Source organism: Notechis scutatus, chromosome 1 (assembly GCF_049901735.1).
Source record: "Notechis scutatus isolate UNSWTSFEM ecotype Mainland chromosome 1, rNotScu1.2, whole genome shotgun sequence".
NCBI classification, from domain to species: Eukaryota; Metazoa; Chordata; class Lepidosauria; order Squamata; family Elapidae; genus Notechis; species Notechis scutatus.
Genome location: NC_142009.1, coordinates 89,459,869 through 89,477,573, shown reverse-complemented (window position 1 = coordinate 89,477,573; position 17,705 = coordinate 89,459,869). Strand labels below are relative to the sequence as shown.

At 35.9% G+C, this 17,705-nt stretch overlaps 1 protein-coding gene across 3 annotated transcripts in view; it reads left to right on the top strand.

The window, feature by feature from the left end:
* Positions 1–17,705, top strand: part of ADGRG6 (adhesion G protein-coupled receptor G6) — a 109,121-nt gene that overhangs the window by 72,816 nt on the left and 18,600 nt on the right. For all 3 annotated transcript variants that reach the window (XM_087970681.1, XM_087970676.1, XM_087970671.1), the window contains 5 exons: positions 1,617–1,745; positions 2,710–2,755; positions 5,467–5,573; positions 9,407–9,534; positions 10,733–11,001. In XM_087970681.1, coding sequence (XP_087826807.1) covers positions 1,617–1,745; positions 2,710–2,755; positions 5,467–5,573; positions 9,407–9,534; positions 10,733–11,001 — 679 coding nt within the window. The remainder of the gene's footprint in view (positions 1–1,616; positions 1,746–2,709; positions 2,756–5,466; positions 5,574–9,406; positions 9,535–10,732; positions 11,002–17,705) is intronic.

Below are 17,705 nucleotides of genomic sequence, written 5' to 3'. Positions count from 1 at the left end.
TGGAATATATCACAGGTTTTTTTTAATCAGAATATATTAAAGGTTATATAACTTGGCAAATAACCATGACCAATCGTTATTGTCTTTTAAACACACTTGGTAATATGTAGAGTTCATAGTCTACATTTTTTAAAAAAGCCTTTACAACAAAGAAATTTGGAATGGGCAGGAAAATCAAAGGCATACAGTAATTGGAACTTTGTTATGACATCATCCTAATGAAACATAATTAGGGAATGTTATTCAGCTTCCAGAGGGGAAAAGGCAGGTAAAGATTTTCTGGTCTTTTGAACTGTCCTAGTTTGACATGAACTAAATTATCTTCATAGTGGCTCAGTGGCTAAGATGCTGAGCTTGTCAATCAGAAAGGTCAGCAGTTTGAATCCCTAGCACCGCATAATGGAGTGAGCTCCTGTTTCTTGTCCCAGCTTCTGCCAACCTAGCAGTTTGAAAGCATGTAAAAATGCAAGTAGAAAAATAGGCTCCACTTTGGTGGGAAGGTAACAGCGTTCCGTGTTCCTTCGGTGTTTAGTTATGCTGGCCATATGACCACGGATACATCTTCGGAGAATGCTGGCTGTTCGGCTTTGTAACAGAGATGAGCACCACCCCCTAAAGCCGGAAACGGCTAGCATGTATGTGCGAGGGGAACCTTTATCTTTATCTTAAATTGCCTTCAAAGTTTCTCTCTACCAGGCCTAGGGGAGAACTAGAAAGTAGATACCAGTATATGAGCAGAGATGTTTGCTTCCCTGTCCGATTAGATTTGTAAAGTACAGTATCATGTACTGGTATTTGTTGTGCATATATGACAGGGAGCAGATGGCTTTACCCACCTTGGGTGTAAGAGTTTTTAGCATATAAGCTACCAAAAGAGAGCTTCAACCTACTGTCTTTAAAAGGAGTATTGTATTAAACTGGAAACAGCTTCCCTGCTCATGCATTAAACGTTAATTATTTTATGTATGGGTGTTAACAAACCACTAGGTCTTTTTCTTTTCTATCTCTTTATCAAAAGATAATGTACAATGAGTAAAGACTGGAAGGTAACTATAGTCCTTGCTCAGTCCCAATTTAGATTGCAGATCAGGTTTGAACCATAGTTTATGTGAAGCAGTGTACTGAAATAATTGGATGATAATCATAATTTAGATTGGCAGCCTGTGAAAACATGCTTGGATTTTCATAATAGGGTAATGTATAAAGTAATAGTAAAGCTGAAAATAAGTATGATCTCCTTTCTGTAGACAGGTTTTGTTAATATGATAAGAAAAGCTATTCCTTCTTAGATTGGGAATTAATCTAATTATATCATCAGACATCGGTCAGGATTGTTTGTGAATTGACTCCAAACAAATATCAAAAGGAAAATATTTTCTCAGAATGACTGCAAAATTATGCATTGCAGTAGTAAGCGAAACAGCAGACTTTCTGTGAGGAAAAAACAACATTTTAAATTAATGAACGGGATGTTTTACAATCAGGTAATGTTAAGAATTATGTACTGGCAATATTTAATCTGGTAATGTGGAGAAATAAATGTATGAATTCTTGTTACTAAATGGAGGTTTACAAAATCCCATTTTCCTATAAATCTTTAAACTAATATCTTAAAGGATACAGAAGCTCCTTCCAATTTAACAAGTTACGTGGTAGCCTGCAGTGTGGGAAATACTACTATCCGTGATCTCAAGGAGTCTGTGAAAATTACAATCAAGCATACATTCAAACATGATAACATCCAGGTAAGAGTTCTTCAGCTTTTGTTTAAAATATAATTGATTAAGTTAGAGCAACAAAATATTCATTTGTACTGAACAGGAGGGCAAAACAAAATGGTTTTTAGTAACAGAAATACCTCTACATAATACACATGTATTGGCAACCTCTGAATTATTTTCTGTGGCCCGCAGTTGTTTCTTTCTCCAAATTCAACCCTGAAATCAGGAAGCTGGGGGACAAAAACTGAAGGTAAATGTTATTGTCCTTTGTGAATTGAAAACAATATAAGCAGCAAGTATATCCTTAAAGAAATGTGTTAGCATTCCTTTTTCTTCACTAATGAGAGAGGTTGCATGTAGGTTCCAGTTTCATGTACAGGAATCCATGACCCATTATTTCTATACTTTTTCACAATGTTAATGGGAGAAACTGGAGAAAGGGAAGAGCAGAGTAACAAATACAGCAGCTTTCACTGCTTTTCCTTGCTGTGAATCTACAAAACAAAATAGCACCTGTGGTGATTATAGCATTCCTTAATCCACATTATCCAGTTAACTCCTGCAAGCACTTTCTATTTTTTTCATTCAAATTAGCTCTTTGTTAGAGGACTAAGTTTAATAATTTCTAATCCCGCAGTTTTGAGACAGCCACAAAATTACAACATCTTAGAAAATGGATTTTCTTCAGGAGAGCATAACAGAGCTGAAGGGTTAAATTCCACAATGATTGCTTTTCTCCAGTAGTTATCCAACTGATTAAGCGTGCATGTTTAGAAGTTTGGATTTTTAATTGAAAATGGTAATTTAAGATTGTTTCTAATTTGTACTTTAGTTCTTTATGTGTTTACAAATTTAGAACAATAAATGGAAAGAAATGGAGATGGAGAATTAGTTTCCTTGCTTAATAAATAATGTTTTAGAAGATATTACTTTTTAATTCATGTACCTAATGGAAACACATTTTTTGTCGTGTTTGTTTAATTTTTAGAAGGCTCCTAATGCTACTTGTGTTTTTTGGGACATGAACAAGAACAGTAAGTTTATTTTTCCCCTTTTCTTTGATACGGAAAATATGGGGCATTTCTGAAAACTTTTTATTTACTTAGCAGTAAGACAATTCACATTCAAACCTACTAATCATTTATACAAGATGTAAAATCTAAAAGTTTAGTCTATCAGTGGCACTGAGCCTCCCTCTAGTGGTGAACCCTTTAATATAATCTAATTATGTAATATAATCCAACCATCCATTATAGATGAATAGTTTCCATGTATTTCTTTGGGATTTACTACTTCTGTAATCTTGTTACAATTCAGACCACACTCAGGAATCAGAAAATGGACTGGAGAATATTTACAACTAAGCAACTTCTCCTATCCAGACTGGAAAGTGATTATAACCAAGCAACTATGCCTATCCAGATACTTCATTTTCTAGATCAGTGATTCTCAACCTGTGGTCCACGGACCACTGGAGGGCCACATGTCATCACAAGGATTCCATGAAGGCTTGAAGAAATCTTGTGATTTAAATCTTGAGTTAAATCTTGGTGGTCTGTGGCTATGGTCTTTGGCCATAAAAGGTATTTAAAGGAGGTCCATGGTAAAGAAAGAAAAAAAAAGGTTGAGAACCACTGTTCTAGAGTAATGAAAAGATGTGTTGATGGAGGGTAGTTGTTGGAAGTCTTGAGATGCATCCAAGTCAGCATAGGTTAGATTTTACATTAGTCCCTAATAGTGGTAATAGAGACTTTTTTTAGGGCTTCAACCTCTATCAAATATCAGCTGGAGGATCTGTTTCAAATAATGCATTACGAAGGACAAAGAGATGGGGCATAGTTGTCCATAACCTTTATCTGGCTACAACTAAACTTCATCTTAATCTTCATCCATAACTTTTTTGGTCTGCCTTTGTGTAGCCCAACTAGAAGGATTGATAATATTAAAGTAAGATTTTGTTGAAAGTATTTAGTAATCATTTATAACAGTTGTGAACAGTTCTTAAATCCTTCCATTAAAACAGGTAGAAGCATATTGTCATCCATTGAGGTAAACTGCTCAATATTTTAAATTAGCTTGTTGCTCATCTTGTTATCACAGAGTTATAGGAACCTTTTCAATGACAATCAACAATGTCATAACAGGAAGTGCAACCAGGCAATTGAACAGTCTCATTTTTAATGTCCATGTCAAGTATCACATATAAAATTGGCAGTGCTTCAGTTGCTCTGTCACACTTGCCATTTTGATATAATTGACTGTACTGTAGATGCCCCTGCAGAATCAGTTTGTTAAAGCTACTGTATGTTTCATCATTCCATCATATTTGTTTGAATTGCCCAAACTGTGAAAAAGCAGGGGAGGAACCACTATAGGAGAAAGCAGGGTTTTACCCTCAACAAAAATTTGAACATAGGATAGTTTTTCCCCCTGCCAAAATGAGAATGTCCATCTCTGTTCATGGTCTTCCCTTAAACAGGACTGATAAAATTGGGATTTGAGATACAGCCTTTTCTTTGGTACCATTTAAAGCAATACAGCATCTTACAAAAATTTACTGGCTACTTTTTAACTCTTTAAGTAATTGCTAATAAACTTTCCATTTCTGTGGAGTTTAATGTTTGATCTTTTTCATGTGTTGCCTGCCTCTTTAACTTTGTCCATTTTTGCTTTCATCGTGGTGTGTGTGTGTGTGTGTGTGTGTGTGTGATAGATAGATAGATAGATAGATAGATAGATAGATAGATAGATAGATAGATAGATATTTTTGTAGATTTTCACGGGTACAGGTATGCAGGTCTTGGCGTGTTCAGGTCTTTTCCCGTGTAAGATTGAGACCCATCCCATAGACGAAAGACAACCACCATCCAGAAACCAGATCACGGCTGCATCACCAGCTGCCACACACCCTGACCCCCAAACCAAGCAAACAGACACATGCCATGAACACATATCCAGGCCTCAAACTCAGAGCCAAACCAAAACCCGGAACGTCACATCACAGCCATCCGCTCAGGATATCACATCACAGAACTCAGGAGGTTACACCACTAAACCTCAGAATGTTGCAACACAATCATGACCCAGGAGATTACAGCACAAGACCCAGGATGTCAAAACAATAGAACTCAGAAGGTCATCACATAGCCCATTACCCGGTCATTACAACATAGGAGGCTGATAGACACACAGCCAATACCTCAGCCACACATGTTCTTACAAAAAAGCCAGCCAATCTGCAAACATCAACTCCATCAACCAATCAAGAAATGACAACATAGCCGACCTTCCCACGAGTGGGACCTCATCGAAACATTGCCAAGATGCTCTCAATCTTACACGGGAAAAGACCTGAACAAGCCAAGACCAAGACCTGCATATGTATGTATGTATGTATGTATGTATGTATGTATGTATGTATGTATATAAAACTTAAGAATATATATATATATGCACATATACATATATACATACATACATACATACATACATACATACATACATAATTATATATGTGTGTGTGTGTGTGTATGTGTGTGTGTGTGTATATATGTATATATATATATATATATATATATATATATATATATATATATATATATATTTACTGCACGTTTAAATCCTATATTTTAAATAATTCTCATAAGTTATTGTCATATGTTGTACATATGAAACATACATGAACAATTTTAAAAGGATGATCATCATCATGATCATCAGTAACAATAATAATTAATTATTATAGGAGGCCAAGGTGGCTGGAATAAAACAGGCTGCTATGCACTTCCCGAGTCAAATGAAAATGAGACTATCTGTCTCTGCAATCATCTTACACATTTTGGCATATTGATGGTAAGTACCGGTCTTATTCTTTCATAACATTCACAAATTGCTATCTTCCCTGAGGTACTTTTGCAATTTTACTTAAATGAGGTACTTTTGAACATACCATACATTTTTTATTCTTTTAATCTGAATTGTAGTATTCTTGATACCACACAATATGATATTAGGTACAATATTAGAGGAGAATGTGTCATTGAATGTTATCAACATAGGAAAACATGAGAAACACATCCTCATCAGCAATGTTCAACGTTGATAGAGACATCATATGATTTTATTCTGCTTTGATCCCTATGCATACAGTTAATAATGCAACATAGAAGACTATATATAGTTCTTTTGCATTTTCTTACATATTCTAGTCCAGAGTGAGAATCTGCTATAGGAATTATATTTCTGTTGCTGTTTTAGGAAAATAACTTTTCTGGAAGTTATTTCAGAATATTTTCCTTTTAAAAAATTTTTTGGCCCTGTTGAACCCTCTGCAGGCAAGGAAAATATGTGTTAAATACTGAACTTCTTAAAAATCTATAAAATTCTATCTGTAACTTTTTTGACAATGAGCTCTTTTCAGTAACCATTTCAACTTTTGTCTTGATATTGACAGCTTCTAAGATATTTGGTGGTATATTTTTATGCTAAAAGTTAAGTATGTACATAAAACTTTTCCTGGTTTAATTTTTTTTAAAACAAACTAGGTTCAAATACTGAGTTTTTATCTACTTCTTCCTTTCTACTTCCCTCCTATGATTCATAGTACATCATACCCACAAAGTTAATACTGTATATGGCTCCCATAGGCCTGGTGATGTTGGGTGAGGATTAAGGTTAGGGTTAGATTTCTATTCCTTCTCAATATTATTATGTTCTACTTCTATATATTTTTCAAAAAGGAGAGCGTTCTTTGAAATAAATTCAATGGGTCCTTTCTCTTGCTGTGAGTATTTTTGTAAGGGTTTTAGAAACAAAGATAGGGAAAAGCCTACAGAATCTTGGCAGCATTCCAGCCTGAAAATTTTAGTTTTGGGGGCAGTTCTTTTATTTGCGTATCCCAATAATACTTCCAGGATTATTACTTTGAAAAATCTTTCAGGACCAGCTCCTTGCCTAACCTATGGTCACAAGCCACAGTCATCCCCATCTGATGGTAAAGACTGCAACGACGACACCATTAAAGCCAACATCTTTAACACATTCTTCGGCTCAGTATTTGTAAACAGCAATGGATCATGCCCAGTATTTCCTAGCCGTACCACAGATAACAACAATGATCTAATACATATCGATTTCACAGAAGACAATGTTAAAAATCACTACGCAATCTAAAACCATCTCTATCTATTGGACCGATGGAATATGTGCCTACTTCTTAAGAAAGCTATCCACTGCCATAGCCAAACCTCTAAGCATAATCTTTGAAAATCTTTCAGGACCAGCTCCTTGCCTAACCTATGGTCACAAGCCACAGTCATTCCCATCTTCAAAAAGGGAGACCCAAGCCTAGTTGAAAATTACAGGCCAATCTCCTTATGCTGCGTCACCTGTAAAGTCATGGAATCAATTATTAACCAATCCATCATCCTCCACTTAGAGACAAACAACCTACTCTCCAATAAACAATTTGGTTTCAGAAAAAAAACTATCCTGTAATCTGCAACTCTTACACTGCAAAAACATATGGATGACACAACTCGACCAAGGCAAAGCAATAGACGCAATCTACATAGACTTCTGTAAAGCCTTTGATTCAGTGGTACACGACAAACTACTCCTAAAAATAAAATCCTATGGTATCTCTGGACAACTGAATAACTGGATAGAAGCATTCCTGTCAAACAGACAACAAATGGTCAAAATCGGGAGCGTCCTATCAAATCCAGTACCTGTCAATAGTGGTGTCCCCAGGGCAGTGTTCTAGGACCAACTCTCTTCATACTCTACATAAACGACCTCTGTGATCATATTAAGAGCAATTGCGTTCTCTTCGCTGATGATGTAAAGCTGTTCAATACCACAGACAATACTGCTACCCTACAAAAAGATCTTGACTATGTATCTGAATGGTCAAACAAATGGCAACTTCAAATCTCAACAAATAAATGCTCTGTCCTACATATTGGCAAAAAAATCAGAAAATAAAATACAAGCTGAATAGCCAAGATCTTGTTGATGACCCAAGCTCTGTAAAGGACCTTGGAATACTCACCTCTAATGATCTAAGTGCTAGAGCCCACTGCAACTACATAGCCAAAAAGGCATTAAGAGTTGTTAACCTAATCCTACGTAGCTTTTTCTCTGGTAATATCACACTACTAACCAGAGCATACAAAACATTTGTTAGACCAATACTCGAATACAGTTCATCAGTCTGGAACCCTCATTACGTATCTGATATTAACACAATTGAGAAAGTCCAGAAATATTTCAGTATACACTTATACTTATTATCTTGTAAACAATTGGCAAATCAAATAAATAAAATAAAATAAATTATTTCTGTGCAGAAACGTATGAGACTTCTCAATCGACAGCTGTATTTAAAACAGGATGAGGCAGTGGTGCCCATTACCAGATGATGTTTATACCTCTTTAATGCCTGAGTGCTTTAATACGGAACACTTTTTGTCTCTTTCAAGAAAGTTAACAGCACCAACTTCAGAGGCTGTCAATATCATAGTTCAGTACTTTTTCTGAAATTTTTAATGCTGAAAGACTATTCTTACTTACCTGGGGGAACGTCTATGGAGCTAAGTGGGGCTTCGGTATAAATAGGTATGAGTGTAATTGTGCTGTAAGAATCTCATTCTGGTATGTTCCCTTTTACGAGCATGTTCACACTGTTGTTCTGAGAAAGATAAATCACTTAGAAAATGACCCTATAGACAGAAACTGCAGATTGTCCACCCCTGTACTTTAGTGAATCTTCATTCAGATCTGTGTGAGCAGAAAATCTGAAGGTGACATCACATTATCACATTCCATACAAACAACATGTCTTTAAATCTGGCCAGCAGTTTTAAGCAATTCTTAGAAGTGGGAAATTTTATAGTTGAGAAATAGCAATGAAATCTGTTCCATTCCATTTTTCCATATAAGATTACCTTCCTTTTAGCCTTTGTATTATTTCCACAAGATTCCAGTTGTGTTCTGTTTAATGTTTGAGACCCGGCTGGGAGAAATGGGTGAGCTGTTGGAAGAAAATATTCTTAAAAACATTTGGATACCAATCCTCATTTTACTCATTCATTTAATCAATTTATATGGTCACTCATCTTGATGCGATGATTCTGGGCACATTACAAGAGAAGCGTCTATAAACAGCAATGTAAGAAGCCTATAATGATAGCCAAGAGAAAAACCCAATCAACAATTACATCGTAACTAATGGCAGCATCTCATGAACTATTACTAGCTTCCTAACCCACCTACCCCAATGCCTAGGAACAAATCCAAATTTTAAAGTGTTTTATCTCCTTTCATTTTTCCAATATTCCATTTATTTTTATCAACCTGATTTCTAAGGAACGTTGAGAAAATAAAAACTGCAGGTGGAAGGATTGCTTACTGATTGTTTTGTAATCTGCAGGATGATATGACATAAAACTATAGTGTTTTGTATTTACTGCTCATTTCAGTTGATATACAACATACCCTCATGACTTCAGGAACAACAGGAAGGAAACAAAAGGTGTGACAGCAAAGTATTAAATATATCGTGGGCAGTACTTTTGGCCAGATTGCCTCTGACTTTCATCTATGTTGTTGTCCCAGGAGAAAACAAACAGTTTTCAAAAATGTCTTTCTAACAGTTTATATACTTTGTTTCTTTTTCTGTATAGGATTTGCCAAGAACAGCTTCACAAATAGATTCTGGAAATACCAGAGTCCTCACTTTCATAACATATATCGGTTGTGGAATATCAGCCATATTTTCTGCTGCAACCCTTCTGACATATATTGCTTTTGAGTAAGTATTTGTTAAATAATAATTTTAATTACACCACCGTATTTCAATCTAATCAGTATTGCCCAAAATCATTCTGTAGAGAGAGCTACAAAATCAGATTTAAAATTCAAATTATTGACTATGAATATGAGAAATCAGGAAAATGCCATAAAAGTAAAATCTGATCCTTAGTCTGCTGTACCAGCAGATAGATAAAGTAAGACATGTGTTTTCTTTGTGGTGTCAAACCCCAGTCCCCACTGATCCGGGGTTTGCCATACCTGAGGGAGGGACCCCAGGACAGGAGGTGGATGGTGGGGAGACCGAAGCTGCAAACGGCATCCTGGCCCCCAAGTGGCATGGCCCCACATGACACCGACTAAAAGCTTATTGTCAGCCGGCTTGCATTCGCCTGGATTGTAATTGCCTGCAAGCCGGCTTTGTTGCTCATCTTGTTATCACAGCAAGCAGGCTGTTCATTGACTCTGCCGGCAGCCCGACGATCAGCTGATCAAGCCTGCCAGTTTCTCCAAAGGCGGAAGGACATAGCTCCAGCATTCAAAAGGCTCTGGGAGGTGGAGGCTCCCAGCACGAACTTTAGTCCTATATTTTGGGGAATTTATTGTGTGCTGAGATCCGGGTTAATAAACCACTGGGAACTCAAAGCAAGTAGCATCCTGGTTGTAGGTTAGGTCCAGAGCTTGGACCTTTGAGAGGTGGCAGGAATGTGGTTTTGGTGTTGCAAACAAACCAGATGCCTATAAATAAAATAGCTAAATAACTATTTAATTCCTAAACTAGGTAAGAATCTGGGATATCATATTAAAATGCAGCTCTTACTTATTTATTCTCTCTAACATAAATGCCCATATATCACACACACATAAGTCCATATGATACCTGAATTTATTTTAAAGATTCAGGCATGGAGTTTTGTATTCCTGATAATATCCTGGTTTCTATGGAAAATTAGAAATCAAGCCCAAATTACAAAACAATCTGCTAGAATAAATATATCACTTAAAAGCAAATTCATATACATTACTTTCTCAGTGGACAAGTTTATAAACGGACTTACCTTTTATCAGTTGACACAAGTACATCTGCGTGTTCCATTATGGCCTAAATAATTCTGAGGTTCAAGAAAAAAATGTCAGAAAATGAATAGGATGGAATTCTTACTTGATTACATTGTAATTTGCTATCCATTTATCACCAGAAAACTGCGAAGAGATTATCCGTCCAAAATCCTAATGAATTTGAGCACAGCTTTGCTGGGCCTGAATCTGGTCTTTCTCCTGGATAGTTGGATTGCATCATTTGACATAGAAGGCCTCTGCATAGCTATTGCTGCTCTCCTGCACTACTTTCTTCTGGCAACTTTCACCTGGATGGGCCTTGAAGCTGTTCATATGTATATAGCTCTAGTAAAAGTGTTCAATACGTACATTCGTCAATACATATTAAAATTTTGTGTGATTGGTTGGGGTAAGTAAGACTCTTTTACATTTTTTGTTTCATTCTAGCTCCTGAAGTGACAACAGAAATACATTAAATATATAAGAATTATTTTTGGTTTTCTAGTTTTATATTCCTCCTTTCCCTCTTCATTTTTGGCTAAATTAATACTTATTATAAGTTGCAGAATTGTTCCCAGATAAGTTCCAATATTCTACAGGTATAATTTGAAAAGTTTTAAATATTTCATATAAGATTTTTCCAGTTAATTTTTATTCCTAAAAGTGAGCTCTTTCCTTTAAATGTAATTTCATAAGTTTATCTGACTTATTTACAGAAATCAGTAGGAGTAGCCATACATATTGATAGCTTAAAAAGCCTGACCAACTGATAATCTCACAAATAGTTATGGACAGTTTTTGAACAACAAAATTAGAATCTTTAGGCCAAATAATGTGAGTTTTTATTAGCCCAATTTCCAACCATGGAGTCTATAATTCCTGCCTTGGAGTCATTTTTATTTAATGAAGCATTTGCTTGGTTTCTTTTACAAATAAAAAAGTACCCAATGAAGTTATATTCATATAAGTAGCAGAGGAACTGAAGCTGAGAGCAAGCAATAGGTTCCTTCATTTTATGTATCAATTGTTTTTATTCTGCGTTATATATATTCATGGCTACAAGGAGCATTTTCATAGCATAATCTTTATACATTATAATCTAACACAGCATGGTAGTAACTGATTCTTCTATAAAGCTAAAGAAAAATTACTAAAGAAATGTATGAAATTCATAAAGAAATATGTTGTATATACTGTAAGAATGCATTGTGAAGATTATGTTGGTTAATACATTCTATGAAGTATGCTATCATTTGTAGATAGTTTTTCTGAGCCTTTAACTAAGTGCTGTTTTCAGATTGGAAGGAAGGACAGCTTTTATTTATAAAACAGTGAACAGTGATTCCAACAAATAAATGTACAGTTCATGAAACGTAACTCCTATTCACTTCGCCTCCCCCCTAAATTTGTAATTTTTGAATTATGAAAAAAAGCTTGTAGGGCTTGAACACAATTGTAGTATGCAACGATTCATAGAAAGAAAGACATAATCATGAAATAACAGCAATAAACTAATTTGTGAGTAGATTTCTTATAATTTTAACTACATTATTGACACCCATTTTGAGTTACCATACAAAATACTAACTATTCATCTAGAATAGAATGGGGCACGATAGTTCAGTGTTTAAAGATGCTGAGCTTGTCAGCTGAAAAGCTAACAGTCCAAGTTTGAGACCCAAGCACTGCACAACAAGGTGAGCTCCCATTCCTTGTCCCAGCTCCTGCCCACCAAGCAATTAGAAAGCACACAACTGGAAGTAGAAGAATAGGTACCATTTCGATGGGAAGATCACAATATACCTTTTTTTTAAAAAACAAATTTTATTGATTTTAAAGACAAACAAACCATCATTAACCATTAAATACATAAAACCTCTTTCCATTATTAATTTTACAAGTCAAGTAAAATATTATTTTATACAACATAATTCTGCTTTACACCATTTCAATATGGACATATAGATATCTCTTAACAAATTTCTCATTATTTCTCTTTTCGTATTCAATTTCATTATTATTATTATTATTTTCTATATTTATCCAGTTTATAATCATCATCTACATTTCTCTCTGACTTGATTACCATTATTCTCATCCAACATTCCTCCGAGGTTTTATTAATTTTCAAACAAAACATGAACACACAAAACACAAAAATATAAAACTTCTTTTAAGAAAGTAGTTTGGCCCCAGATTACCTCTCTTTGTATGGACTTCAATTAAATTCGTGCTCATCTTATATACCATTACCTATCTTATTTACCATTCTATATCTTCTATATAACTTCTCCCGCTTTTCACGCTTCTTATTTCTATTTTATTTAATTCATTTTAATTTAAATCATTGTATTTGTATTTTTTGCCCATTCTTTCCAAATTATCCATTTATCTCATTCCCTACAGTAAGAAAAAAAAAAGGATTTCTCCTGAAATCACTGATCAGAGTGTGATGCCTTTCTATCCTCCCCCTAAATTAATATTTAAAATAACGCCTAATACCCAATCTGATTCTGCTTAGTACATTCTACCTGCTAACCTTTAAAAAGAGAAAAAAATAATAATAATAAGTCCATAATAATTAATATAATTAAATAATAAATCTAAATGTTAAATCTTATAACATTCCAATTGTCTATTTCAAAGGACAAGTGCTACAATAATGAGTTTATAATAAAATCAAAACAATAGTCAATTAAACTTTTTAATTAAACTCAGTATTTTAAACATTCCTTTTAATATTTTGTTAAATTTTAAAATCTGTCATTACTAAACATTTCAATATTTTGATCTTTTATTAATTCTTATAACATTCTAGTTTTCTATTTCTAATACAAGTACTACAATACCATCTTATGTACCTTGCAGAATCTTCTTTTTTAAAGAAATTATACATTACCCTTTATCCCTAAAAAAAATTCCTTTTTTCCCATCTTGTTTCATACCTTTGTGGCTTTTTCCTCTCTTTTCCCTTCCTTTCTTATCCCACCTGGCCTTTTTACCCTCCCCTCTACTAACCTCCGCCTTTTTAGCTTCCCCTCTCTGTTGTATTCCTTTTTCCTTTTGCTTAGTAACATTGAGTTGATTTTGCATCTTTGTTTTTTTAAGTCTTAAGTCCTTCATTTTCCTTCCTTTCTTTCTCTTTTCTCTCTTAATTAAATTTTTAGATTCATTGAAGATGGCGTTTTCTTCTTCTTCTTCTTCTATTTCCTCCATCTGTTGTTGTGTTTGCTGATAAATAGCAAGCGCCATTTCTAAAAAAAGGAAGGCTTCTTTCACAGCGTCCTTGCTTTCTTTCTTTATTTCTCCATATTCCTTTCTAAGTTCATCAACAGGTAAAGCCATTGTGAATCTTTTCTTTGTTCTTCTTCTTAAAGCAACCAAGATGTTTCAAAAGTTAAAACAATTCCCCAAAGTCCCAGAGACATCAAACAGTCCAGACAAAGCACAAAGTTCTCACTTTCTCTTTGGGGTGGTATCAGTAAAAAGGAAAAGAAAAAAAGCCCAATCTGTATTTTAGAGCCTTGTTACAATTAATTCTTAGTCTCAAAATCTTCAAGACATCTCCTCCAGCAAAATCTTAATATTTTTTTTGTCCTCTCCCTTCCCACTTATAACAAGAAGCCAAGTTTTTACCTTTTATAAAAAAACAACAGGTTTCTCAATGGCCATTTGTTGATTCCATAGGGAAGGAGAGTAAACTTTCCATTTCAGCACCTCAATTTTGCCGCTTGAAATTCTCCTCTGGAAACAAAGTATCGTTCAAGAAGTCATATTTTTCAGGATTAGACGCCTCTTAAAATCCTGGGTCAGCCAAAAAACTTTCTCTGAAACTTTCTCCTCTCTTCCTCCTGCTCAGTCTTACCCAGCTGCCGGCTTCTTTGTGGCAGCCATTACAGACCGCCGCTCGACCGCCTTGAGAAAAGGGGGTTTTGCCGGCTGGAGAGGGGGTCTGCAACACCCCCAAATCCCTCACCAGCTCCCCCCTATCTTCGGCTGCCTCTGCGGGGCAGCCTTAGCCTCCAGATCTGTCAGGATCGGAGGCACCAAGACGGCTAGCGCCGCAGGGATCACACAGGATCGCGAATCCCTGCCGCTGGCGAAGCCGACAAACCGGAAGATCTCAAGATCACAATATACCTTTGACATACAGCCAAGGTGACCATGTGACTACGGAAATGTCTTCGGACAACACTGGCTCTCTTGGCCAAGAAACAGAGATAGCACCATGCCATAGGGTCAGACATGATTGGACAGGGAAACCATTATATTTTTTTTAAATTCTAGAATAGAACATTAAACCAAATATTATTGACATTGTGCTGAATCCTTAGAACTTAGATGGATTGGAATATCATTTTCTATAATATTTCTTCATTAAATATCCCCTAAAGCCTTATAAATTATTTTAAAAGCAACATATGGTCTAGCATTTGTCAGTTTAGCAGAGAAATGATGCTGTCCATCAATGAAGAATCTTTTATTGAAATTAGCATCTAGAATACTTTACATATGATCACTTCTTTCTCTTTAAAAGACTGGGTTAATAAGTCTTTATAAGACTTTTGATAATCATTTGCTTGCTCCTGGTATATATGACTACTCTTATCCATGGCAGCTACTTAGAGCAAAATATTGAAGATGAAAAAAGAGAGATTTTTCACCACAGAAGTGTTATGATGTATCCACAGAATCTGCTCTCGAAAGTTGGAGAGGATTACAGAAATACTAGAAAAAGTCAGCTTGTCCTGTGTAAGATATATCCTTACCAATGCAGCATCATATGCAAAACCGTTTATTATTATTTTGTTCAGCTGTTCCTCTCTTAAGGTATTTGAAAGTAGACATAAACACAAGTCAAGTTGAGCTGGCAGATTTGTTGTCATCTTTAGTGCATACACTGCAGCTTAAGGTTTACAATTACAGTGAGTATTTGAAAATGGATGAAAGTAGAAAAAAAGATGAAGCTAAACACTTTTGTTCACATCAAAAAGTTCAAATGCACACAGGCATAATAATATTTATATATACATACACACACACACACACACACACACACATATATATTTGTTTTCTTAAGTTTTCGTGGGTATTTATATGTATGGTGTTCAGCTTTGTTCGGGTATTTTCCCACGTCATTATAGTTGTGCTTTTAAAGTTGTAGCGACGTTTCAGCAGAATCTCATCTGCTATCATCAGGCTTCTGTATTGTGTTTGTCTGTGAGTCAGACTTACACAGCCGTTTCTGTTTTAAATTTGGTGCTAGCCTACTGCTGTGCCAGAATGCTTTTTTTCTTCATCCTGAATGGTTGGTAGTCTTGGTCTGTGTTTATTGGTCTTGGAGTTAAATTAAATACATATGAAGCTGATAGATAAGACACCAAGTCACTAACATCCAACGCACAAGCAAACCACCCAAAAGTAACTTACACAAAGAGGAACTAAAAGCCCTGCAAGCCCTAAAGAACGACAGCAGCATAATCATACTTCCAACAGATAAAGGTAATGCCGCAGTAGTAATGGATAGAAAAGACTACGAAACAAAATTGACAGACCTACTCCAAGACTCCACATACAAACCCATAAACACGGACCCAACCACGTATCTGGAAAAAATAACCAAGAAGAAAATCATAACCAGTAACATGAGCAAAGAGATCCAACAGACAATCATCCCAAGAGAAAAATCTTCCAGATGCCTCAAACTATATGGCCTCCCAAAAATACACAAAGAAGGCATACCTCTCAGACCCATAGTCAGCTCCAGAGGAGCACCACTACAAAACCTAGCCAAATACCTAGCAAAATAGCTATAGCCCCATGCAGAAGCAGCAGCTTCACATGTACAAAACTCATACCACCTCTTGGAAATGATCAAAGATCTACACGGGGAACAAAAAGATCTGCTTGTAAGTTTCGACATGGTTTCACTATTCACTCAAGTCCTGATAACAGAAACCCTAGAAATCATCAAAAATAAATACCAACCACCCAAACACCTCATGGAACTAGCAGAACACTGCTTAACCAACACATATTTCATATATAAAGGACAAAGATACAAGCAAATTGAAGGAGCCCCTATGGGATCACCACTGTCACCCATCATTGCAAACCTGTTCATGGAAGAATTTGAATCCAGAGCCCTAGCCAATGCCACCCACAAACCCAAACTATGGTTAAGATACATCAATGACACATTTGTTATTTGGCCCCATGGAAAAGAAAACCTAAACAATTCCCTAACACACCTAAACAGCACACAACCCAAAATCAAATTTACCATGGAAACGGAAACAAACAACTACCATTCCTAGATGTACTAATCTACAAAAAAACAGATGGCACACTAGGACACACCATATACCAGAAGAAAACACACACCAACCGCTACCTCAATGCCCAATCCCACCACCACCCAGCACAGATAAACTCCGTGGCCAAAACACTAATTGCCAGAACCAAACACCTGGCAGGCAAGACACACATAAAGAATGAACAATGCACCCTGACTAAAGTACTGACAACCAACGGCTTCCACAAAAGCAAAATCACTGGCCTGATCCACAAAAACACACTGAGACATAATGGAGACCTAGAAGATGAACAGACCTATGGAACAGCTGTCCTGCCCTACATACAGGTACTACAGAAAAAATCAGTAACATACTACACAGGCATCACATCAAGACTGCCTTATTAACATACAGAAAAAATAGCAGCCATCCTAAAAAAAACCAAAGATAAAATTGACCTGGAAAACCAAGGCATATATGAAGTCCCTGTGCATCATGCCCTGCCACATACATTGGACAGACCAATAGAAGAATAAGTACCCGCCTGGATGAACACAAAAATGCAGTAGAAAAGCTGGAACACACTTCCTCACTAGTCCAACACATGAAAGCCACAGGTCATAGCATCGACTTCAATGGCACCAAAACCCTAGTCACTATAGAAAACCCCAGCTACAGAATTATCAGAGAAGCCATAGAGATTGAAAAAAGACCTGAAAGCATGAATAGAAGAGATAACACCACCAGACTGTCAATTATTTGGAAGCCTGCACTCATAAGGGTCAGAGAGTGAGCTGAGTCATTGAGCCACACCCCA